This window comes from Mixophyes fleayi, chromosome 9, assembly GCF_038048845.1.
Source record: "Mixophyes fleayi isolate aMixFle1 chromosome 9, aMixFle1.hap1, whole genome shotgun sequence".
In the NCBI taxonomy this organism is placed as follows: Eukaryota; Metazoa; Chordata; class Amphibia; order Anura; family Limnodynastidae; genus Mixophyes; species Mixophyes fleayi.
Window position 1 is genome coordinate 16,918,494 of NC_134410.1, and position 24,592 is coordinate 16,943,085.

At 41.6% G+C, this 24,592-nt stretch overlaps 1 protein-coding gene across 4 annotated transcripts; it reads left to right on the plus strand.

The window, feature by feature from the left end:
* Nucleotides 1–3,608: 3,608 nt before the first annotated feature.
* On the plus strand, nucleotides 3,609–20,769 carry FLOT1 (flotillin 1). Of its 4 annotated transcripts, XR_012679198.1 has the most exons (15): nucleotides 3,609–3,763; nucleotides 8,621–8,666; nucleotides 11,973–12,048; nucleotides 12,125–12,215; nucleotides 12,964–13,107; nucleotides 13,309–13,428; nucleotides 13,527–13,622; nucleotides 14,022–14,174; nucleotides 14,248–14,429; nucleotides 14,548–14,593; nucleotides 14,718–14,855; nucleotides 16,048–16,212; nucleotides 16,376–16,451; nucleotides 16,534–16,651; nucleotides 18,965–20,769. XR_012679198.1 is itself a non-coding variant. In XM_075186632.1 (14 exons), exons 2-13 carry the CDS (start codon nucleotides 8,621–8,623, stop codon nucleotides 16,400–16,402), a joined length of 1,284 nt encoding a protein of 427 aa, XP_075042733.1. In that variant the 5' UTR covers nucleotides 3,609–3,763; the 3' UTR covers nucleotides 16,403–16,451; nucleotides 18,965–20,769. The 4 variants fall into 4 exon arrangements, 3 of the variants coding, with proteins under 3 accessions (XP_075042733.1, XP_075042734.1, XP_075042732.1); XM_075186632.1 differs by lacking the exon at nucleotides 16,534–16,651; XM_075186633.1 differs by lacking the exon at nucleotides 16,534–16,651 and having other exon boundaries at nucleotides 16,376–16,407.
* Nucleotides 20,770–24,592: the final 3,823 nt, after the last annotated feature.

Consider the following 24,592-nt stretch of genomic DNA (forward strand, 5'->3'; position numbering starts at 1 on the left):
ACCCTGTCTGAAAATAGACATATTTCTACCTGTTTAATCACCAACATGCTCTATTTTCTGGCTTAATAAAACTATCAGGCAATCAGCATAAATTCACAGTTCCAGAGCCAATAAGTTTTTGCACCTTCAGTTTAAGCATATTATTGCCTCCTTCACAAGACCACTTTTCACCAACAACTTGATCCCACTTGAGTCATGTTGCTATCACAGATCCATACTAAAGGTTATGATCTCTGCTCTCTTTGACCCTTTGTTATGCTCAAGACACCTCCCTATCCTAGGATTTCAGCTTCAATGTTAGGTAGACCTGCCCAGGTCCCCGGAGGAGACTCTTGGTCCACTATAAGAGAAAGAGCTTCTGGTCTCTTCCAGGTTACATAAAAAGTATAGCTCTCACCCTTGGGTAGGGGCATGATTTCCTCTATCTACAGCTTAATTCTCAATGTACTTTTACCACCTGGCGGTAGGCATAAGAGGGAGTGGGAGAGGGATCTGGGCCCCCCCCCCAGAGGAGGATTGTTGGGAAATCATAAGGGATCAAGTTGCCACCAGCTCTATTTCCACTTTGGTGAAGGAGAACGCATATAAAGTATACTTTAGGTGGTACTATAAACCTGACAAACTAACTAAAATGTTCCCCTCTAGTTCTCCATTATGTTGGCGAGGTTGTGGCCAGACGGGCTCCTTTATACATATCTGGTGGTCCTGCCCTAAAATATCCTCCTTTTGGGACCGAGTTAGGACCCTCCTCTCCTCCCTCCTTCCATGCCCTGTCCGGAAAGACCCATGGTCTTTTCTTCTCTGTTACCCTTTGATTGAGGATGATAGACAGTCTGCGAAATTGGCCTCACATGTCCTGGCTGCGGCGCGTTGCCTAGTAGCTAAGTCTTGGAAACAAGCTGAACCCCCCACTATGGCAGCCCTGCGATCCTATATCTGGTTTATTGCCCGGATGGAACGGATTACATACCACCTGCATGATAAGGATGATAAATTTCACCAGGTTTGGGCTCCTTGGCTTTACTTATAACCCCTTACCGCCTGTACCATCTCCTTCCTCCTAAAAAGACTCCCTAGGTTCATAGGTGACCTGACTCTTGATGGTGTTTCCCTTCCCAGAGAATCTAAGCAGTAATCCCCTCGAAAACCTCTATTGCCCCTCTTCTATTTATTTGTTCCTCCTCTTAAAAAGGAAAGATAGGGGTAAGGAACTGTGTGGACAATTGGGAAGTATGTTCTTTTATTTTTTTTCAGTCTCGGTGGCGACCAGTGCCCCCCCCCCTTCCTCCCCCTCCCCCCCCCCCCACACACATTATATTGTTATAAAATTTTATAGTTCCTTGAGTATTCTGGATAACAATTGTATACTTACCTGTCTGGCTTTTGACAATCTCTGGCTATTTTATATATTTGCTACTCAAACATTTTCAGCTTCTTTGACTTATGCCCATCACATGTACTGTTCTCTGTTTTTGTCTCTTGCCCTGTAAGTGTACTAATTGTTGATTCTTATCTGTACATGATTGCTATTTTTCAAAATAAATAGTTAAAAAAAAGTATAGCTCTGTTATCCCTCAATGCTGGAGGGGTTGCGGTGGTATAGGGTACCTTCCTCCATATATAGTGGACCTGCCCTAAAATTATTGCTGGGATGGAATCTCAGATATTCTAAGTAAGGTGACCATTAGGATCCCCTGGTCCTTTCCCCAGAGCCTCCCAATCGACGGCCTGGACAAACATGAAGATCACCTAGTAGTTCAGATTATTATTGTAGCCAGGTGCCCGATGGCCACTCATTGGAAGTGCCCAGATTCTCTCCTCTTGTCTAAGTTAAGTTTGGCACCTTCTGCAAGTTAACAAATCACAGCCAACCATAACAATCATCATAATCATCATAATAATAATAATAATAATAATAATAATAGTCCCACAAATACTCTGAAACATGTTCCCTATGGTAAGTTTTTAGTATATCCCTTCCCAGATCAAGTTAGATCTTAGAACTATGAATAAAATATATATATATATATATATATATATATATATATATTAAACTTATTGTCAATTGAAAAAAAATGCTTTATTGAACTAATAAATCATATGTCATTCATTTTTTCCCGTTATCACAATCCTGAAAATAAGAATTGGGGTGGTCCTTGTTCCCCATGGTGAAGATATTGCTGGCTGAACACCTCAAAACTTATCCCATGCGAGGCCCTTTGATAAATAGCCCTATCACTGGCGAAAACACCCTGCACAGGTAAATAATAAATGGTTGTTACAATTATAACCAGTTAGCATTGTTTTAACCTTAATAAACCACCATTTGTTTTCAAACTATTGCACTCCTACAAATCGTTGAACATATATAAGGTACATTAATCCATAAATATTGGGGTATAATAGCAAGCACTGGAATATATTTTACTTACATACTTGCTGTCTTCTTCCTCTCCGGCTCGTAGCTGCAGGCTCCAGAGGCACCTCTGTCTTCTTGCCCTGTCAGTGCGGGCATGGCGCGCCCTGCACTGCTTAGCGTGGTCAGGTCACGTGAGATTACAGTCTCTCGTGACCTCCTCACTAAGCACTGACAGCGATCGCCGGCAGTATGAAAAAATAATATATATATATATATATATATATATATATATATATATATAATGCTGCCGGCAGATCTTTCTTAGGGGCCCCCCAGCTGCCCGAAGCCCCTGGGCTATAGCCCATAAAGCCCTGCGGTTAATCCGACCCTGACTAACATAGAAGGCCATCAACAAAATTGCACCAACATACAGCTGCTCAATTGTCTTAAAATATCTCCCAACTACACAAGATCTGTGTCTCTCTTCCACTCTCATCACATCCTCCCATTCTGGGTTAAAGGACTTTTTTCGGGCTGCACACACTATGTGGAATTTCCTCCCTTGCACAATAAGACTTTCCTCTAGTCTTCAAGCGTCCTCAGAAAACCCACCTCTTCAGGCAAGCTTATAATATTCCTCAACCACCCTCTTAATCTCCCTAGATTACAATATTACCACCCTCTACACAGTTAACACAAGACAACAACCCTGTGACCAACACTGCTGTGTGACTGGATCATATAGCCCACTAGGTACTTTTTACCTTTGCATTCTAGCTAGACCAATATGCAATAAGTAGCACTTACCCTCATCAACTCCCATTGTCCCATAGATTGTAAACTTATGAGCAGGACCTTCTTACCTCTCTGTCTGTATTAGCCAATATTGTTTTATTACTGTGTTGGTTCCCAATTGTAAAGCGCTACGGAATTTGCTGGCGCTATATAAATTTTGATGATGTTGATGAATTCTGGCCATGTAAGAAGCATGTTTACATTCTTAGTTCTACTACAAAATCTTTCTCTTTTATAAGAAGTCAAACAATGACATGTGTTTAGCCCTGTTTACAGCCATCACACAAAAAGAATACATAAGATGCGGATCTTTTAAGTAAGGACGAACCTACATGTAGTGTAAACAATCTAAAGTAACTAGATCACATTCCTGAAGGTTGCACCAAGATTTGCAGTTAGTTAACCTAGGCGCTAGATGGCGCTGTGCACGGCGTCCAGGACTCTATGGTCTGTCACCCATGTTTGTGAGGGTGGGGGATAGGGTGGAGCAGTAACTGGAAGACAACACAGGAGGAAGATAACGAGAAAAATACTGTTAGCAACATTGGCTACAAATATATTGCTCAAAAGGTCGATTTATACAGCATAAAGGGGGTAACTCATACCAAGGTGCAGTATTTAATATTCACATTGGGCTGCATAAGCTTATATCTCTATATTTATATGGGGGGTGTATAAAGCATAAATACATATGTGCCTCTACACTGTAATTTATGCATGCAGTGTCTGCCTAGGTGTGTTGCTGGGTGTGTGTTATCTATATTGGGTGTCTGATTACTTCTGAGTATATGCATCAGCATTATCCAATCACATGTTACAAAAAATGTGTGTATGTATATATATATATATATATATATATATATATATATATATATATATATATATATATGCAGCCCCTTTGGATTTAGCACAATATAATTAATTCTATGTGCCTTTATCTCACTGACGTGTTGACTGCCAACTGTGTAATGCAGGACACCAATGTCAAATGCGGGCTGGATGCTATGCAGCACTGCAGACATGAATCACTTGCATTCAATTAGAGTTATGCTGCTTGCAGATTGTATATTTTATGTACTTGCATGTGTTCGATGTTAGCGCTACGGAATTTGCTGGCGCTATATAAATAAATGATGTTGATGATGTTAAATGCATGTGGCATACGTGACCCGTTCTAACTGTATGTATTGTGAAACATCCTGTTGCACGGATTGACTCATTACAGTGATTACTGGTTATATTATATCATCCGTTTGTATTCATGTCTGTTAAGAAATGTACCCAGCAGGGAAGGGATTAGAAATACCATAAATATTGAAGTTAGAGAATGTTGGTTTACCACCGAAAAATGTCGCCATTCACTGTGTGTAGTTGACAGGTGGTTATATTACTGCTGTCACCTAATGTGTGGCAATATGGAATAGTTCTCTTTTCCATATTGCCACCCATTATAACAACATGAAATCCAACTGTTCCATCCATTCATTGACTAATTGCAGTGATTGAGGAAATTTGCATCTGATCTTTACGTATTTGCCTTGTCTATAGACTCCCTTCCACTTGTTGTTTACTAATGAGTGTAGTGAGCATTATAGTATGTAAACACTCCACCTGTGTCTCGCTGGATAAAATCACTCTTCTCCAGCTTTCCTTCTGAATGCAGTGAGAGTGGATGTATGAAAACACCCAATAACTTCATTATACAGCTAGCTGCATGACAGTGCTCTCCATCCTCTTGTCTAATGAATGTGATTAGAGTGGCTGCAGGATAACATTATTATCCTCTTCCATACACACTGATTTGTATTTAGGGAAGATGGCATTTGTAAAACAACTGTCTGCTCCTATATTGACTATAGTATGTTCTGCACACCGCATAATAGAATGTTACACTGCATGTATAGTGTGTGTGTGTGTGTGCGGACTCATCCTAATAAACCATATTACACTGCTCCGTATGTCCATCCACAGCTGTTGTCTGCCAGCTTTGTGTGTTTTCTTCACAGCCTGAGTCCTCATGAATGTATAATGTCCATGTATAATCACTGGTGTGTCAGAGGAACCACCAATCGGCAGCCTGATATATAGACAGATTGAATTCTTTATCTACCCTGGGACTAGCACACTTCACCTTACATGACCTGAACATCCTGTCTAATCATTTAGTGATTGGGTGTGTATACATTATATCTATGAGAGATCATTTAATACCGATTAGCGATTGGGCCAACATTGCAGCGTATAGAATACTTAAACACCAAGTTCCCCAAGCATGGTGCCTCAAGGACACGTGTGTGCATGTGTGTCCAGGTTCTTCATCATCATCAACATTTATTTATACAGCGCCAGCAAATTCCGTAGCGCTTTACAATTGGGAACAAACATTAATAAGACAATACTGGGTAATACATACAGAGAGGTAAGAGAACCCTGCTCGCAAGCCTACAATATATAGGTTGAACAATAATCTTGCCGTTTGACTGTCCCGTGTGTTGCTAACTTTTGTCAGGTGGGACACTGTTGCTATAACGTCTCTAGACAGGAGCTCCTTATACACAATGGTATAAGTTTACTGCTGGTGCCTATCTTTCTAATGTGCATCTATTAATGGGTGCACATTGGGAAGTTAGGTGCCAGTTATCTTTGATGGCTTATCCTTACCCGCTAGCTCTTAGGCTCATTGACTAGTTTTGTCCACGACTGATTGTTAAGACGCCATTTCAGGCAAAATTATTATTATTTATATAGCGCTGATCATATTACGCTGTGCTGTACAGAGAATATGTAGTCGTTCATCTCATTCCCTGCCCAGTCTAAGTCCCTTAAAACACACCCACATATACACGCACGTATACACACACATACACACTAGATCCCATTTTGTCAGCAGCCAATTAACCCTGTCAGAGGAAACTGGAGCACCCACAGGAAACCCACACGTACACGGGGAGAACATACGAACTCCACACAGATATGGCCCTGGTCGGTATCGAACCTATGACCCCAGTAACCACTGTGCCAACGTGCTGCCCATCAGGGGGCCACTATCTAGCCTAACTGAGGTTGAGGTCACCTTCCAGATGTGGATCCTATATATTTTTGAGGTTGTGCACATTTTCAGCCTAATAACAATTACCTGCATTCTGTAAAGGGAAAGGACAGTCTGACATTTACTGATTACTGTTGGGGAAAGAAGTATTACGAGAGAGAGACTTAGGACACAGGAATTGTACAGTGCACTGAGTCATGTTAAGTGCACAAGGTCTTGTGACGGCCTTGTAGAGGAAGTGGGTCATAAATTATAGGGAAGTTAAACCACGTGGAGAATTAAATGAAAATAAATCCATTCAGAGTACCTGTTGTACACATACAGTGGAGGCAGCCATTTTGTTGGGCTGAACCAATATTTGAGTCTACATAGAATATTCATGAGCGCCTCTTTTCTCAGGATTATTTCTATTGATAGATTACATAATGGTTCTGGCATCCTTCTCTGGGTATAGGTGTTGGCCTATAATTAATTTGTTCCATGATTATTCTTAATAAAACCCTTCTTGGTACATTTGTTGCATACATTTTGTGTGGCTGATGCAACGCGTACAATATATCTCCTAAAAACACTCATCATCATCAGCTATTTATATAGCACCACTAATTCCGCAGCGCTGTACAGAGAACTCGCTTACATCAGTCCCTGCCCATTGGAGCTTACAGTCTAATTTCCCCAACATACACACACAGACCGAGAGAGACTAAGATCAATATAATGGAAACCCACGCAAACACGGGGAGAACATACAAACTCCACACACATAAGGCCATGGTTGGGAATCCAACTCGTGACCCCAGTGCTGTGAGGCAGAAGTGCTAATCACTAAGCCATTATAAATAATATTGTACCCCCTACTGATATGAGACGTCACCTTGGACATTTATTAATCCTCTGGAGCTGATTTGGTACTTAATAAAGCTCCAAGTTCACACAAGGTTAATTAGAAAGAAACATTTCACTAAATATTACACCACCAATCGTGAGACACTAACCTCTTATTCATTAATTATCCACAACCATATGTTTATAGAAAGGGGCACCTTTCAGATTAAATTGATTCTTCTTTAAAATAATTTTTAAGCAAACCACTGGCGCGTTTCACTACAATATGCAGTATTCACAGAGAAGAATATGCATTTCTGAGGATACTGTAGATAGAAGCGAAATGCGTTGGGTGTTTGGTCCTTCTTTAAGATTATTTTATTTATCAATTATTTCTCTTATTCTTCTGAAAAGTCCCCCCTTTTAATACATATATGGATGTGGATAGTTAAGGAATAAGCGGTTAGCATCTCACAGTTAGTATTATAATTCTGTGTTGGAAAGCTTCTTACTAATAAACCTTGTGTGATCGGCGACCTTCACTAAGAGCAGATTCTGCTCCGTAAGTCCAGGCAAGAGCGAATTATTCGACTTCACTGATATTTGCCCTGTCCTTTACTACCTGCCGAGAATATAGTTAATTTTACACAATGCGTATTTGTACTTTAATTGCCTCAGAACTGAATTGTCCAGCTGATATATAATCTACGTGTGTGTTGTTTCTAAATCTGTCTTTTGATACAATTAAGAATTGGATATTAAAAACATGTTGATACTCTCTGATAATGTCACAAAAGTGTTACAGATTACCTTACAGCCATTTTTCTGTATTGCAAACAACACCATTGACGCGGTTTGTGAATGAGAATAATACCGCTCCTGAATATGGCAACATCATTTTATTAATCATTCTGCAATGCATCCGAACTTCAGTAAACAAAAGAGATGGAGATGTTGCCTATAGCAACCAATCACATTCTAGCTGTCATTTTGTAGAATGTACTAAATAAATGATAACTAGAATCTGGTTGCTATAGATAACATCACTTTTTCAAACCTGCAGTTTAGTAAATATACCCCTAAGTCCGCTTATCAATAGAATCTATTAGTTTAATACCAAAAGTACGTTAAAAAACCACAATTAACAAACACTCATTAAAAGTAAACAGCAAATCACTAATAATCCTCACTGTTCCCTTTCAGTGTACACTGATTAGATGTTACCCTAATGAGGATGTTTATTTAGATTTCAAATAAGAGATAGAGAGTCAAATCTGTGCTCAATTACCTGTTTAGTGATTGATCTTTGCTAGTGTTACTTTTGTTTTATATTGTATTAATGTATATGTTTGTTGAATAAATAAAGGTTGAGCTTTTTTTTTTTTTTTTTTAATAAAGGTGAGTTGTTTTAGTACACACTCATCCGTTCTGTTTGGGTGACATTGTTTCATTAATTTATAAAACAAACTATTTTTTAAAATAAAGTTTCAAGTGCTGATCTTTTTTTCTCTTACATACAGAACTATCTGTACATAGAACACATGTCAGATGTACTACAGGATTCTAACTTGTTTCCATTCTTTGATATTCAGATGGTGTTTTATACCTGTGGACCGAATGAAGCTATGGTTGTGTCAGGTACGGTTCAGAAACTCTCTTATTCCCCCAGTCTTGTCTGTCGTGCACGTTTGTACCATTCAATATGCCCCACAAGTGAGGTTGGTCTGGTTTTAGTCAATCCGGGCTACATTGGATAGTTCAGCATAAAAATCAAATGACCGGTTCTGCCTGCTTTCTGTTATAATATCCTGCCTTGTAATATATTCTTGTAAAGATATTTTATTGTTTTTTGTATCTCCGCACATCGCCAGAACTGTGATTGTTTAGCTCAGTGAGTGTCTTTATTGTGTCTTGAGTTGCGATTGTGTAAAATGTAGAGCAACGCCTTTCTATTCTGGGCCAATTTGATTGCACAACCAAATTGCCCCAGTGACTGCAACTTGTTCTTGGATACAGGGGCTGGTGGCTGAGTTGGGTGTGCGGCCGCTTGTTCTGCATAAAATATGCACATTTGTAATGCAAATACCCACGCAAAAAAGCATATGTTAATTTGGTTGCATCTGTACATTTGGAGTGGTGAAACGGGGGGAGGGAAGGTTGGTGCAAACCCAGTGTAAGTGCAGTAAGTATATGTTTGCGTAACTGTGACATATTTAACGTGTGTCCCTGTTTAGCTTTGTTCTGATGGTCTTAAGTTGAGTGGAGGCTCCTACGCTAGCTAAGTATATGTGTATATACTTCATATTATGTCATTTCTTAATACACTGACACATGTCGTGGTTGAATGTCTCTTTTTTTTTTCTGGAAATATTTGAGTCCCTTTGTGGCTGTGGGCATAGAGTTTCGATTTGTTTCAGTTTGGTGTATATACGTGTTTTTCTTTCTGGTGTAGTTATGTTCAATGCTTCTCTTTCCGCCACTATTCTGTCTTTTATAATTTACATATTTATGGGTTTCCTACAGAATTTGTTTGTGTTGATGAATGCGCTAAAGGTGGAAGCGTATGAACAGTAGTCCTTTAAGTGTCCTTGTTGGGTTGGTACTTCTTTCTCAGCTGCTTAGGTTGAAAACTCCTGTCTGGTGCTCTTATTGGATTGTTTGTTTTTTTTGTTCCATCTTCTGTGTTTTTCCTTCTTCATTTAAATTTTTCCTCATTGCGTCACTTGACATTACATTCTTATTAGCGGAAAACCAGAAACACACCTGACACTCTCAAGGAGATTAAAACCACTTAATATGTTGGTGGTCACATGGTACGCTCCATGCGACAAGACGTGTAGGAGATCAGCTCCCGCTACAACAGACAGACGCAAATAAAAGCCTACCGTAACGCCTGGACCCCCAAACATGCAGTAGGCCCAAGAGGGAAACTCCCCCGAGATATCAGAGTATTTTGTGTGTCGGGGCGCATAGGCCGCGGCTTTATCTTGCCCAAGCTATGCACCATCCTCGGCTGATAAAAACCTTACATTGATGGCCTCCAAAGGTTACATTTTAACTCTGCGGTCCCTACTAAAGACCTGAAGAATACCTTTCTAGAAGGCGATCCAAGCAGTGGTCTCTGGAGCAAAATCCGATATGGCAGAACTTATTTAATCATCCGGAGGAATCGCAGAGATCCCAAGTAGAAACAGAGAAATTGACTATCTTCACAAGGAGTTTAGCCCTGGTGCACAAATGTGAAGGTTTAGAAAAAGGGGAGCATCGGAATCCTGCACAGACGGACATTCCTGAATCCATCTCAGCAAGAAGTCTTAGATGAATACTTAAAATGATTCTTCTTATGCTTTCATCTAGCACTGACTGGCTCACCTCCCATATTGGAAAGAGCTCACTTGGCCTTATGGCCAAAGCCCAAAACATCTGAACCCCCAGAGGACGTTGCTTCCTGAGCTATGAAAGCGAAAGAAGGGCATAAAATTATCAGCCATAATTCAATCTTTGCATATTATAAAGCGAAGCTTACATAGCTGCTAGTCATACTTACCAAGTCTAGATATAACATGGAAGATATTAAATATAGCACCTCGAACTCCTTCCCCCCATTTTTTTATTTTGGTAGTATCTCTAGTGCCACAGAAGATGACTAACAGTGTTCGCAGAGGATGAAGCGTAAAAATTGTTTACTGCAAACAAAGGCCTAACGTGTAATTTAAGTAAAAAAGTGCAACAACGCTTTAGAACTATTAAGAAAGTGATCCTTGGATAATATAAACCAATTTATTAAACAAGTCATTTTAACATGCAGAAAATAATGAGCTCATATATTAAAAAAGATACTTTAAAGAAAGCTTAATACACATATCTTAAAAACAGCCACGTAGATTACGAACTATAGTGGACTAATAAATTTAATAGTAAGGAGCTTATAGTCCTATGATAATGTCATCAGTTTCAGTCCAAGGCTAGTGGATGTTTAACTGTATCACAAAAACATATTGAAATCACTTCAATTAATCATTTATTGGTGCAAAAAAGGCTTCTGAAGTTGATGAAATGTCTTGTTAGGAGCATACCCTATTAATAATAGGGATAGCGAAACGTGTCCGATGTACTTACAGTAATTAAACTCTTAGGGGCATATTCAATTAGCTTTCCGATTCGCGGTAACACGCGTTACCGCAAAAAGTGCGTGTTCTTGCGGGTATTACGGTACCGCATTAACGCAGATTTTCATACGCAACCCTATGGGCAGCGAACGAAAATCCACGTTATTGCAGTAACGTGTATTACGTTTCACGGCTGTTCCGGCGCGTTACCGCGATTTAGAAAGCTAATTGAATACCCCCCTTAGACGGACTGTTAGTTGGAATGGGGTCAAACGCTCTCAAAATGCATAAGCACTTAAAGCCGTCATGTGGTTAAATGTCTGAGTATACAAATGTGCCTGTGATAGATAGAAGGGCACCCAGCATACAAGACAATACCTATAGCAGCTGTACACGATTCAGCATGTCCTGATAAATGCTGTCACAATCCAAACAGAGTTTAGTTAGAGAACTAGCGCTGCAAATAGTGTTTCATCAGTAGTCTCGATTCAACCTGTAGTGTGTGTGTCCTATATTTAGCATGAGCTGCAGTATGCAAAAGGAATCAATTACAGTACATGTGTTTAATTCATGGTTTATTTATGCATGTTTAACTTTCTGTGTGGTATTTGATACTGTGTAAGAAATTGTAGTTGAAAATAAAGTTTTAAAAATATAATACAGTAATGTGTACAGGTAACGGTATAAAAAAACAATTATATGCGGGATTTTAAAGAAATAATTGGTTGGTACCGATCAAGCGGCAAACGACTGCTTTCCCTAGACCTTGCCTCCCCGGGGCCTATACAGTATATAATGTGTACAGACGCTTTACGTTGTGTCTCTGTGTCTCCAGGCTTCTGCCGCAGCCCTCCGGTAATGATTGCTGGTGGCCGAGTGTTTGTCCTGCCCTGTGTGCAGCAGATTCAGAGGTGAGATACATTTACTAGTCTCTCTGTACATTCCGATATATAAATGTGTCTATACATCCTATTACTTCATCCTTAGGATCTCGCTGAATACCCTGACGCTGAATGTGAAGAGTGAGAAGGTCTATACCCGGCATGGAGTCCCGATCTCTGTAACCGGCATTGCTCAGGTAAGGCGGGAGAGGAATGCTGAATGTGTGGCTCTTACACACGGAAAGGGCCACACAGGCTGATCTAATTTCTGCCATTAACAAATACATAGGTAAAAGTTTACGTAGTAAGACAGGAAGGGTTTCACATCGTATGTCTGACCCAGCAATTCAGACACGTCGGCTGCTGCCACCATCTGGTCACACTTTGTAATGTTGATGCCATTATCTATACCAGTGATGGCTAACCTGTGACACTCCAGGTGTTGTGAAACTACAAGCCCCAGCATGCTTTGCCAGCTATCAGCTAGTTATCTACTGGCAAAGCATGCTGGGACTTGTAGTTTCACAAACACCTGGAGTGTCACAGGTTAGCCATCACTGATCCATACCCTTCACTATTAATTTAGGCTTTCTGAGTGTGGCACTCAATATCCACACTGTGTGTGTGTTCCTATTTTAACTGTGATGGATATGAGCCAAGTCACGTGAGGCTCCCTCTTCCCACACGCACACCATCCACAGCTGCCATGTATCCCGATGAATTGCTATAACTAGTGCGATACTGTCTGGGGGTGGGGTTCATCCTCTTACGATCGAGCCAATAAATGTCACTGGTCACTTGCCCTCATTACTTTCATCAATTTTTATTTCTTCTGCCTTGACTCCACTCGCCCAATCCATGTATCGCTCTCTTCCAACTTCACCAGTGTAACTGGTCACTTGCCCTTTGTCATCTAAACCCCCCTGATCTGTACATTTTATGCAGGTAAAGATCCAGGGGCAGAATAAGGAGATGCTGGCAGCTGCTTGCCAGATGTTCCTGGGGAAAACGGAAAATGAGGTGGCTCACATCGCCCTTGAAACCTTGGAGGGTCACCAGCGTGCTATCATGGCTCACATGACCGTGGAGGTAATATACGGATTCTAGAAGCCACACTGGAGATCTGTGGTGTTTGTGTTTTTTATATAAAACTCCTTAATGACGTTTAATGTCCGTGGGGTCCGTTGTTCTCAGTATTTTGCTAAGTAACCTCTTATAAGCATCTATCATGGGTTTGATTCTCTATTAATCTTCAGATCTTCTCCCTTTCTCCTAATAATTGTTCATCAGGAGATCTACAAGGACAGGCAGAAGTTTTCTGAGCAGGTTTTCAAAGTGGCCTCTTCTGACCTGGTGAACATGGGAATCAGTGTTGTGAGCTACACCCTGAAGGACATCCATGATGATCAGGTAAAAAAGAAGGAATTGGTGGGGGGGGGGGGTGGGGGGAGAGTTGCCGCGGAAGCCGTAATACTTATCCAGTAGTTGGTCTCTTTCTACTCGTCTAGGATTACCTGCACTCCCTGGGTAAAGCCAGGACGGCCCAGGTGCAGAAGGATGCAAGGATTGGCGAGGCAGTGGCCAAAAGAGATGCCGGGATTAAGGTGATTGAAATAGGCCCTTGTTACTGAGCTCTGTTATGGTTAGATGCCGGAAAAGTCCGTTTTCAGAGTTTTAAGGGATTGCAACAGTATAATAACCTAAAAAAAAATCAGATTATTAGTGCTGCTTGTGCAAGCACTGCTGTCATATGACCTGGCTGGTAGGATATTGGAGAAGGAAGCAAGGAGGACCAATAAATGTCATGCAAGTGGTGCAGAATGGTCAGAGCGCACGGTATTCAATGTCTGTGATACAGAAACCGCCAAACATATGTACATACACCCCATTTACAATGACTAATTGGGGGAATTGCTGTCTTGGAATTTGCTTTCTCTGCTACCGGAAGTTCCCCGATCTTCCACTATTGCTAGTGCAGATGGTCACACACTGCTCTGTTACAGGAGGCGGAGGCCCTACAGATGAAGGTGTCCGCTCAGTACATCAGCGAGGCTGAGATGGCTAAAGCGCAGAGAGATTTTGAGCTGAAGAAAGCCATGTACGACCTGGAGGTGAACACCAAGAAGGCGGAGAGCGACCTGGCTTATCAATTACAGGTACCACCAACGTGATCCTTTACGGAACGCTAGCAGGAGGCCATCGGGTGACCTATGATTTCCGTGTTTATAGGTAGCTAAGACAAAGCAAAAGATTGAGGAGCAGAAGGTCCAGGTTCAAGTCGTGGAGAGGGGTCAGCAGGTCATGCTGCAAGATCAGGAGATCAGCCGTAGGGAGAAGGAACTAGAAGCCAGAATCAAGAAACCAGCGGAGGCGGAGCGCTACCGTTTAGAGAAACTTGCCGAGGCGGAGAGGTGCGCGTTATAGCTCCTTGAGTAAATCACTTCCTGTCGTTTTTTCTAATTGCCACTTTATCTACATCTTGTCCTCTGTTCTCACCTTCCCTCATCCAACCTTCTTTTAAACCTGCAGAATGAAGCTCATCACTGAAGCTGAGGCAGAAGCGGAGTCCATCAGGGTTAGTAAACGCCACATCTTACGCTTATAAAACCTAAATACAATGAACATGTAAGCAGCAAGCAATGAGGTAGCCGTGCTGTGGTACGTTTGTTCATATTTACCCTGGTATTCTCTCCCCTCAGATAAAAGGAGAAGCCCAGGCCTACGCGGTAGAAGTCCGAGCTCGCGCCGATGCTGAGCAGTTGGCCAAGAAGGCGGAGGCCTTCCATGAATATCAGGATGCCGCTATAGTGGAAATGTTGCTGCAGAAGCTGCCCCTGGTGACTCCTTTCAATTTATTATTCAGTGTCTGTTCCCTGCAGCGTCCTTTCAGTATTTCGTCTTCCTTTTGGTTAAATGATCACAACTGGCTTCTTGGGTGAAATTTAAAGGGGAAGAATACAACAGGGGGAGATCCCAAAAGTGTGTGAGAGAGGAGACTGACAAGCCTCAGTCCCACAGTTATTAAAGGATAACTCGTCTTTTGTAGACGTCTTATTTTTAATGAGCCAAATAATATCTCCTTTTTTTTTTCTTTGAGTACAATCTTATGTCTTAACTGTTATCATTGGTTATATGCGCTCTGCTACCGTGCATTTAATCCTACCTGGATTTGACGTCTATTCTCTTCGGTGGGGTCTAATTGGTGGTCTAGCCTTGGACAAATGTCACAAAAGTCATTTTAATCTGCATAGGCACTGGCCACTGCAATAAGTTTTCACATTCGTTACACCCAAACAGACAGAATCACTCAGACAAAATAAATATATATGTTTGCTGACCACTGGTGCTGCTAGTTGCTGCCACTTCCAGGTCCTTGACTGGCACCTGTGAGATCTTGCGCATCTTAGGCAATCTGTAACTGCTGCAGCACCTCTTTGCTGGTTTGTCTGGCTGAATACTTCCTGCTGGGAAGCTGGCAGACCGTTATTGCTGGGGGAATGGATTAAAGTTCGTGCTTTATTCTGTTGGTCATTTGCACACAGCAGGTACCAACTTCTTGCAGGACTAACCAGGATTTTAGGATTAATTACCCTTTAATGGTTCTCATCCCAGGTTGGCACACTGCATCGCACTGCAGTTGTGTAACGCATCCAACACTAGTGTTCAGCGCAGCATAGGTCACGCACACAGCTCCTAATCGACTCCGCCGCCCCCAGCTCTGTGGTTGGTGGCCTCTGCCGCCCCAGCTCTGTGGTTGGTGGCCTCTGCCGCCCCAGCTCTGTGGTTGGTGGCCTCCGCCGCCCCAGCTCTGTGGTTGGTGGCCTCCGCCGCCCCAGCTCTGTGGTTGGTGGCCTCCGCCGCCCCAGCTCTGTGGTTGGTGGCCTCCGCCGCCCCAACTCTGTGGTTGGTGGCCTCCGCCGCCCCAGCTCTGTGGTTGGTGGCCTCTGCCGCCCCAGGTCCAGGCCCACTACAACTCATAGCTGTGTGCCTACTGCTATCCTTATGATGACACTACATTTCCTGTTCCAGGTGGCAGAGGAGATTAGCAAGCCTTTAACACAGGTGAAGAAGATAAAAATGGTTTCCAGCGGTGGTGGCGAGGTTGGTGCCTCCAAGATGACCGGAGAGGTTCTGGATATACTTGCCCGCCTTCCAGAAACTCTGGAGAGGTTGACTGGCGTTAACATCAACCAGGTCAGTTCTTGTCCATGTAAATGTGAAACAAATGCTGTTTATTGAAAGTAATTTAATCCATTTCTTGTGGAAAGTGCAGGTACCCGCCTGTCCGATACTATTAAAGTGCAAATCTGCGTTCCTGTTAGATGTGTAATATAAAGTGCCCTTTCTTTCTTTACAGTCGAGGAAAAAGAAACCCTATATCTAGATAAGGTAGGGGTAGCGCTGTAAGAGGTCAACTGAAAAAGCTGATTAAGGTAATAAGATTGGAGGCAGAAAAATAGAATTGAAATTGTGCACATTTTCTAGCTGCTAAAGTTCTTTCTACCTTACTGCTAGATACAATACTGTCTTTAATGCAGTCATGATCAGACGATTCTCAGCCTGTTAGTGTCTGTATTAGAAGATTATCTAAAATGCGTTGTGCACACTACTGGGCTCCTGTTCTTCATAAATGGTGAGTTACAGGGTCCGGAAGGGAGTGGGGGAGTACAGTGATTGGGGGGGGGGGGTGTATTGGGCATGGGCGGATCTAGAAAAAAATTCTACCCCATGCGATTTGGGGGGGGGATTTAGGCCCTGCCTCCTTTCTGACTTCTAAGGGTTTCGGCGGCTGCACAGTATGTGCAGGTCCGCTCGGCAGGGACAGTGTGCTGCCCGGCTGCTCTGCTAGGAGGGGGGGGGGCGATTGCCCCGAAATCCACTGGGGGTGGGTGTATAGTGGCCGGGGGTTTCCATTTAACCTTTAAATTTACCAATAAGTTTAGCACTGTGTTTTTGATGTTATTGGTTTATTACAAAAACAACACTTGACCATTAGCAGGACCGAAAACCTGGTCACACAGCATCAGGGGCGTAACAATAGGCCTCTACTGAGCAGTGCATGCACCGCACCAAGCACACTTAGATGAGTATCTCCCATTCTCTAAGAGCAGAGGGGGCCCGTGAGGTGAGAATGACATTGATGGATCCCTACACAGATTTTGCTGAAGGGCTCAGAGTTGCACTGAGCCGCTCCTGCACTGACACTTTAGCCTTTGTGTGTGCGGTCGTTGACTAACCCCTTATGAACTGTTCACAACCCCTTATGAATTGTTTACCCCTCCATGGCTGTGCCCTACCCTGGCTGGTAAAAGTTTGGAATCCCCAAGACATTTTATGGTTTTGGAAGAATTGATACTCTTATTAAGGTACCATTAAATTGACCTGAATTAAATTGACCTGAAAATTCTAGTCCATACATGGACGGTGTCATTACTTAATATTTTTATTTCATATAACTCCTCTGTTCATCAAAGAATCCTTTGCAGACATTTGGCATTCTAGCTGTCCCGTTTTTGAGGATATACAAGGGAAATTTGTACCCACGACTTCTGCAGCTCTTCCCAGAGGTGCGACTGGCTGTTTCTCTGACCTTACTGTCAAGCTCCTCCCACAAGAGCTCCATAGGTTTGAGGTCTAGTGATTGTGCTGGCAGTTCTCCGGCTCCCAGTTTATTTACCAAATAGTTTTTTCGTAACTTTAGACGTGTGCTTAGGATAATTGTCCTTCTGCATGCTGAAATTTCCACCAATCAAGTGTTGACCACAAGGGATGGAATGATGACGTAAAATAGAGCGGTACCCTTTCTGCTTTGTTATTCCTTGCAAATCTCCCACGTTACTAGCACTAAAACTGCCCAATACCATTACATTTCCTCCACCATGCCTGACAGAAGGCATTGAGTATTCCTCCAGCGTCATCCTGTATTGCTCACATCATCATCACCATTTATTTATATAGCGCCACTATTTCCGCAGCGCTGTACAAAGAACTCACTCATACTAGTCCCTGCCCCATTGGGGCTTACAGTCTAAATTCCATAACACACACGCACACACTAGGGTCAATTTGATAGAAACCAATTAACCTACCAGTATGTTTTTGAAGTGTGGGAGGAAACCAGAGCACCTGGAGGAAATCCACGCAAGCATGGTCGGAAATTGAACTCATGACCCCAGTGCTGTAAGGCAGAAGTGCTAACCACTTAGCCACCGTGCTGCCCATATGTTCTCTTCCAGCCAAACATCTGAAACCTATACTCATCCACCATCCAACATGTGTTCTTTTTCCCATTTTAACTATTTTTCTATTTGCCAGTTTCAAATATGACTTTTTCTTTGCACCTCTGCCTATAAGGCCAGCATCCCGGAGTCATCTCTCTGTTGCAGATGACACTGGTCTTTGGTGTGTGCTATTTAAGGAAGCTGCCAACTCAGAACCTATAATTCGTCTGTTCCTGCAGATTTTGATGTACTTATCCTCTTGTGCTTCTGGGCCTTCCACTACTTATTCTGTCCTGTTAGATCCTGTTTGTCCTTTTCTCTCAAGTCAGTAGTGGAACCTTTGTGTGAAATCTTCCGTTTCTTGGCATGGCACAGCCTTCATTTCTCAAAACAAAAATTGTCGAACGTGGGTCTTGAGGAAGCCACTTTGTTTTCCCATTTTTGAACCCAGAATTGGGACAATGGAGTAAAGGCTGCTGAAAATGAGTCTTTGCAGTCATATGTGAATAAGACATTATAGATCCATCATTTCCAGCAGTAATAGTCATTTGCAACATTAGTAACGTCTTAACTATTCTTCTAAATAATTTCATTGGTACCTTGATAAAAAGAAAAGTATCAATTCTTTTTTAAAAAACACAAAATTTCTTAGCGATTCCAAAGTTTTGACACTGGGGTCCTTTTCAACGCTGCTTCATATAAACGTCTTTTTTTTTCTTTTGCAGACTATACAGAAGCCTGGACGAATGTCATAACTTACGGAGGTAGATTTTCCCACCGTCTCTCCACCGTGTTGCGCCGTTCTTCTCTTCCCGGTGCCCCTGCGTTATTTACTTGCCCGACATATCAGTTTCCATGTGTTCTGACTATTCTCCACCGCTGAATGACATGGTTTGGAGATCGTCTTTTATGGAGCAAAAATGAAGCCTTGTTTCAGATCATTTCAAAACTAGGATCCATGTTAATTGTAATGTTGTGTCCGACACGTTCATCGTTCTCTGTGTCGCCTGAATTGGATCTCCAGATTTTATTCTTTATCAATCTGTTGTGTTTTTTGTTTATTTTTCAAATAATATTATTGAAGGCATGTTGGTGCATAGCTGCCACCATCTTATTACCGAGCTTTAAAGATAACCAATAGGTAGTTTCATATCACTGCGTTTTTATTTGGGGGGTTTTTTCAGAAATTTTATTTTGCAAGTTACCATGAGAATAATATAAAACCTAGCTGTCACCGTTAACCTATGCAAATTCATCATAGTTACCGTTCATCACCAAATTAAATATGGGCACGTACCTCATTTGCATTTACAGCCTCAGTAATATCCGACTTGGTTGAACGGATTGTAAATCTTACGTCTCCCCATTTCCCTCAACACTGTGAGACCCCCTTGTTATAAGTCTCTTATTTTAGTATTTGCAGATAGCTTTGTACCTCGCTTCTTAGCTTAGTGCCCGTTGGCTGTGCCTTACTGCCATAGAAATAGCATTTCACCCGTCTCCCAGCAGGGGGCAGTATAGGAGAGACCTTTAGGTCTTTTCTCCTTGACCGTGAAAACTTCATTTGATACAAGTAACGAATGCATTCAGTGTGAACTGAGTCTAATACAAAAAAGATTGGCAAAAAGATCCATAAAATTTATCTGGGTCTCCCCTGGTTAAAAATGGTGATGATTATAATGAAAGGTCAAAAAAATATCTGCACCTTTTAATATCGATGTGAAGATACGGTTGGTCTCAATGCAAGGTTAACCTGGAGTAGCTACACGGGGCGCAGGTAAACCCTATAGGAATGGAACCAATTCTGTACAATTTATAGCTACAAGAATCTTGTGTATTCCTTTTGCCGATTTTGCTTATCATTTTCATATATAAAGAGCTTAAAAAATGTTATGCCTGTATGCTGTCGAAAGTAAGCCCTCTTTGTCCCAAAAAGAAAAGTGATTCCCTACTGCAGGATTAAGTGGTGGAAATTGGCTGGTCAGGAAGTGGTTAAACAGCTGCCTGCTGTATTTGCAGTGTGAGATCACTAGTGAGGAAGGGAAACAAGGAATCTTATGGTCTTGTACATGGAGAGTTGAAAACACTGCGTTTCAGTGGAGTCCCAATGATGTCGCAGGTTTTAGCACTAACTTAAAGTGACAAAATTTCTTGTTACAACATCTGGGATCCACAGACTGGTCTGCTTGCTGAACAGTCTTTGTAGAAAATGTGAATGGTGCTGAATCAGAAGTCCCCCCCATAATGTAACCACTGATTCCTTTGTGTCTGCCATATCTATCCTCTGTGTGTGCCAACCCCAACATGGCTATTCTTAACCTAACTTGCTCTGTGGTAGCAAGCGTATGCCAGTCCTAAGATGGCCTGTGAATGTTTTCATGTTTATAGATATCTATATCATATATTGTGTTTTTAAACTATAACAAACCACTCAATAGTGTAAACTTATAACTGAATTGTGTGCCTGTAGATTATAAATGCCTTCTATCACATTTATTGTCTTGATTGATGAATAAAATCTATTATACAACTTCATTGTTCTGGATTTACTATACTTTGTTTCACTGTACCTTTTAATATTATCACATTTCAATTTAGGAACCTGGAAAATTGAATACAGTACTCTCACCCTGTATAACACCACAATCACCGGGTGTTTTCTCAGCATAAACGTGCATTCAAAAGTATTGCATCCTACAGTGTCTCCCTTGTTATACTGTGTTGCAAGGTGGCAGTATAGAGTGATCGCTGTATATAATTGCTATATCATATTTGCAGAGTATAATGTGCACGGTTAAATGCACAGATGTCAGCACCAGTTTGAACGGGGGTGAATTATTTTTTTTAAAATGCAGTTTACATTAGTTTTGTATGCATTTATGAATCATGCCCAATATAACCAGCTGACCTCTCCTCACGTGGTGCAAAATATTCCCTCACAGAGTCTATAACTTCAGTTTCCTGGCTGTATCCCAATAAGCCCTTTGGGATACCAGCTGTTAGTTCATTAGGGCTTATGAATACTTAACCCTAAAAGCTCCTGTTGGAGTTTTTGAGCACTCGTTGATGGTGTTTGTGCATAGAGCATACAGCCCTGTCCATCTCCAGCCTTTGTTTGCATGTCCTGCATTGCAGAGAACAGTCACCAGGGATCCTGCAATAAATCATTTTAGCAGACACTGGTCTGTGTGTTATGCTCCAGGGAAGCCAAACTTCCTGTTTCACTCATCTAAAAGGAAAATGATATTGAGGTGTGTGGGAGGAGTGTTAACCAATTATTGCCTACAATAAAACGTGCATGATGACTATAATGCAAACTCAAATTCCCTGGAAGTCTGGAGTCTTACAGTTTAATATAAATAATGCATATATATTTATTATAGAGACAATGTATGTAGCCAACACTGGAAAATACACATCCCCTGCCCATTATGTCAGACCGTGTATTAATTACAACATCAGTTGGCTTTATGTGCAGATCAGCTCATATATTGCAGTACATTTGCACCATACTGTTGCATTGCAGTTCACGGTGTTGCTATTGAGTATTTCATAGGTAGTCAAGCTGCAGATCTGCAGTGGAACTACAAGCCCCAACCTGCAAAGGCTTCCAGGGCATGATGGGACTTGTAGTCTCCCAGCTTCTGCAGAGGAACACGGTATGATTGTCTGGTTGAAGATCTCCGTCTTATTGTATTGAACAGATGGACAAGATGTTATGTTCAGGCTCTGGCACCATCATATACTGCAGCGTTTACCGTCTAAGTGAGCGGATACATTGTATCGCTCAGCGTTCCACGGCCACCACGTGTCTGCCTCAGGCCGGGCGTTGGCTACCCAGAAACTACATTTCCCGTCACCCCTCTCTTCTTAGCCCCGCCTCCATCATTCTGATGCTCATCTTATCCTCCATCACGTTACAGCCTATCAGCGCCTGGCATGTCAATTTCCAGCAAGGCCAACACATGATCAGGTGACATCCACCCAGCCAATCAAATCAGCTAAATGTAGGGGTGGAATTTAGTATGCATAGTAGGGCCATCTGAGGGCTGGGACAAATTGTGTGATTTAGTGTTAAATTACACATATACAGTATATGTTAACAAATACCTGGATTTATTTTGTAGTATTTCACTATGCATTTGTTATAAGATTTAAAATATATGTACAAGAATATAATAATGTACAGTCTCTGATACAACCCAAATCAATGGTAATCTATATGGACATGTCTGCATTGCTGTACTGTTACATGAGCATTCTATGCATGCAGTCTATAGCGTGATACATGCATGATGAGGATATCATGTTCATAAAATCGAGAAAAAAGCAAAAAAAATTATATTAAAATTGCCAATTAAATTATATTGTTTATAAATTCCATGCTAAAGTATATGTCTTCCTGGTGATTTTATTATTCAATGCTACATCAAGAGTACATCTGCTAACCATTATGTTTATATACTTACTTATAGTATTTTACACGTTTAACACCTTCTTTCCCTAGGTATTATTTTTTCTGCTTTTGCCCTGAGGATCTGATTGTGAACACCAGTTTCATACATTGACATACTGTTTCATACTATTGCACATTTTCTAAAAAGACCTTTACAATAAATCTCCGGTGCACTCACACCTTATACATTACATGTTTGCATATTATTAAAGCAGAGGTAGGCAATCCGGGGCTCTCCAGCTGTTGTGGCCAGTGGGTGGTAATGCATCCTGAGAATTGTAGTTCCACCACACCTGGAGAGAGACTGATTGCCAATTCTGCCTTAGATTGTAAGGTCACATATGTACAACCTGTTTATTAGAGGTTATTTATTTACAATACAGAAACTCTTATAATGCACGGTGCAGAATATGCTGACACTACAATTACTGGGGGCAGGGCTGCACAGCTGTGCTCAGGCCCAGAGCAAGCAGAGGTCCTACAGAAGCCCCGGGGGCCTTCCTTCACATCTCCCCCACCACCTGCTTTACTGCGTTCTTTACATTAATAGGACCTATATAGTTGTTGTTTTTTATTAGTTCAATTAAGCCCTTACTTGCCTTATATTGTTAAAACAGTTTGATTAGACTGCGCTGTATCATAGACCCGATATCACAATACATTTTACAGTAATTATTTCTGTACAGGTTTACAAAGATGACCCACACACTCCTGTCTTCTATAAGTCTCCTGGACCGATCATGAGGTGCAGACTTCAAATACACAACCGACCGACCCTTTAAAATCACAGTAGGCTGTATCGATTAGTACAATCTGTGAGCATAGTTTTATATTACACACAATCTGCCTCTTGATTAAATTTGGCACCTTAAACAAACACTGATGTTGGTTCCTTCTACACCTTTCTTAGGCACATCTAGTACAAGAAATGTGTACCATCTCGTATCTAGGGCCAAAAACCAAAGCCACCTACACACGTTTCAAGAGTGGGGACAAATGGACGTCCTATAGGTGAAGAATAATTCCTGGAGATGAGTCCACCTAAGGATCCACGTGTGCACCTGATTTTCTCTGTGACAAATATGTGATACAATCGTCTGGATTTATATTATGGAAGATACTTCACGATAATGTACACCATGGAGAGGGCTTTCCATAAAAACTAGAATAGATTGTTGTGAAATGACTGTCTCTATTCTCAACAGGAATATGAGTGTGTGATAAATTGTCAATGTTTTATGGTTTTATAGTTCCCATCCTTTATTTACATAGTACATACAATATATTATGCAGCGCTGTATAATGACACAATATATTACATCAACCACGTCTAGTGGAGATTATGATCTAATTTCCCTACCACAGGCATGCAAATGTGCACACACAAATAAACACACACTAGGGCCAATTTACTTGGAAGTCCATCAACCTACTATAAAGTTTAAGGGCTGTGGGAGCACGCAGAAGAGAATATACAAACTCCATGCAAATAGCTCCCTGGTTGTAGCTAAAGTCTTTATGCCCCCTTTGCAGGATCTAAAGCTGGGGCCCACCTCAAATATATGTAACCTTTGTCCAGCTGATGTGGAACTAGGAGTCTCTGCACGTCCTCAGCTACAGGTTGTAAGAGCATATGGGGAATTGTAGTTGTGGAACCACTGGACCGTTACATGTTGCTTTCCTTACATAGATTATTATCCGTAAGAAGCTTTGAAAGGTTCCTACATCAGCAGGTTGTGTAGACTCATGTGGAAGGGAGCGCAGTGCAATAAGATAATATGCAGTAAAGGTTACCTTTGGGTTCTCTTGCGAAGGTCCTCAGCTGGACAAGGGTTGACTATTGATAACACATAGGCTCTTGCACTGGAGATAGAAAGAGAAACATAGAATTTGATGG

Coding starts and splice junctions, on each gene's coding strand:
- FLOT1 (XM_075186631.1), top strand. CDS start 8,621: ATGGTGTTTTATACCTGTGGACCGAATGAAGCTATGGTTGTGTCAG. Junction 13,108..13,308: donor TGGCTCACATGACCGTGGAG/GTAATATACGGA, acceptor ATTGTTCATCAG/GAGATCTACAAGGACAGGCA. Junction 16,213..18,964: donor CTGGCGTTAACATCAACCAG/GTCAGTTCTTGT, acceptor TTTCTTTTGCAG/ACTATACAGAAGCCTGGACG.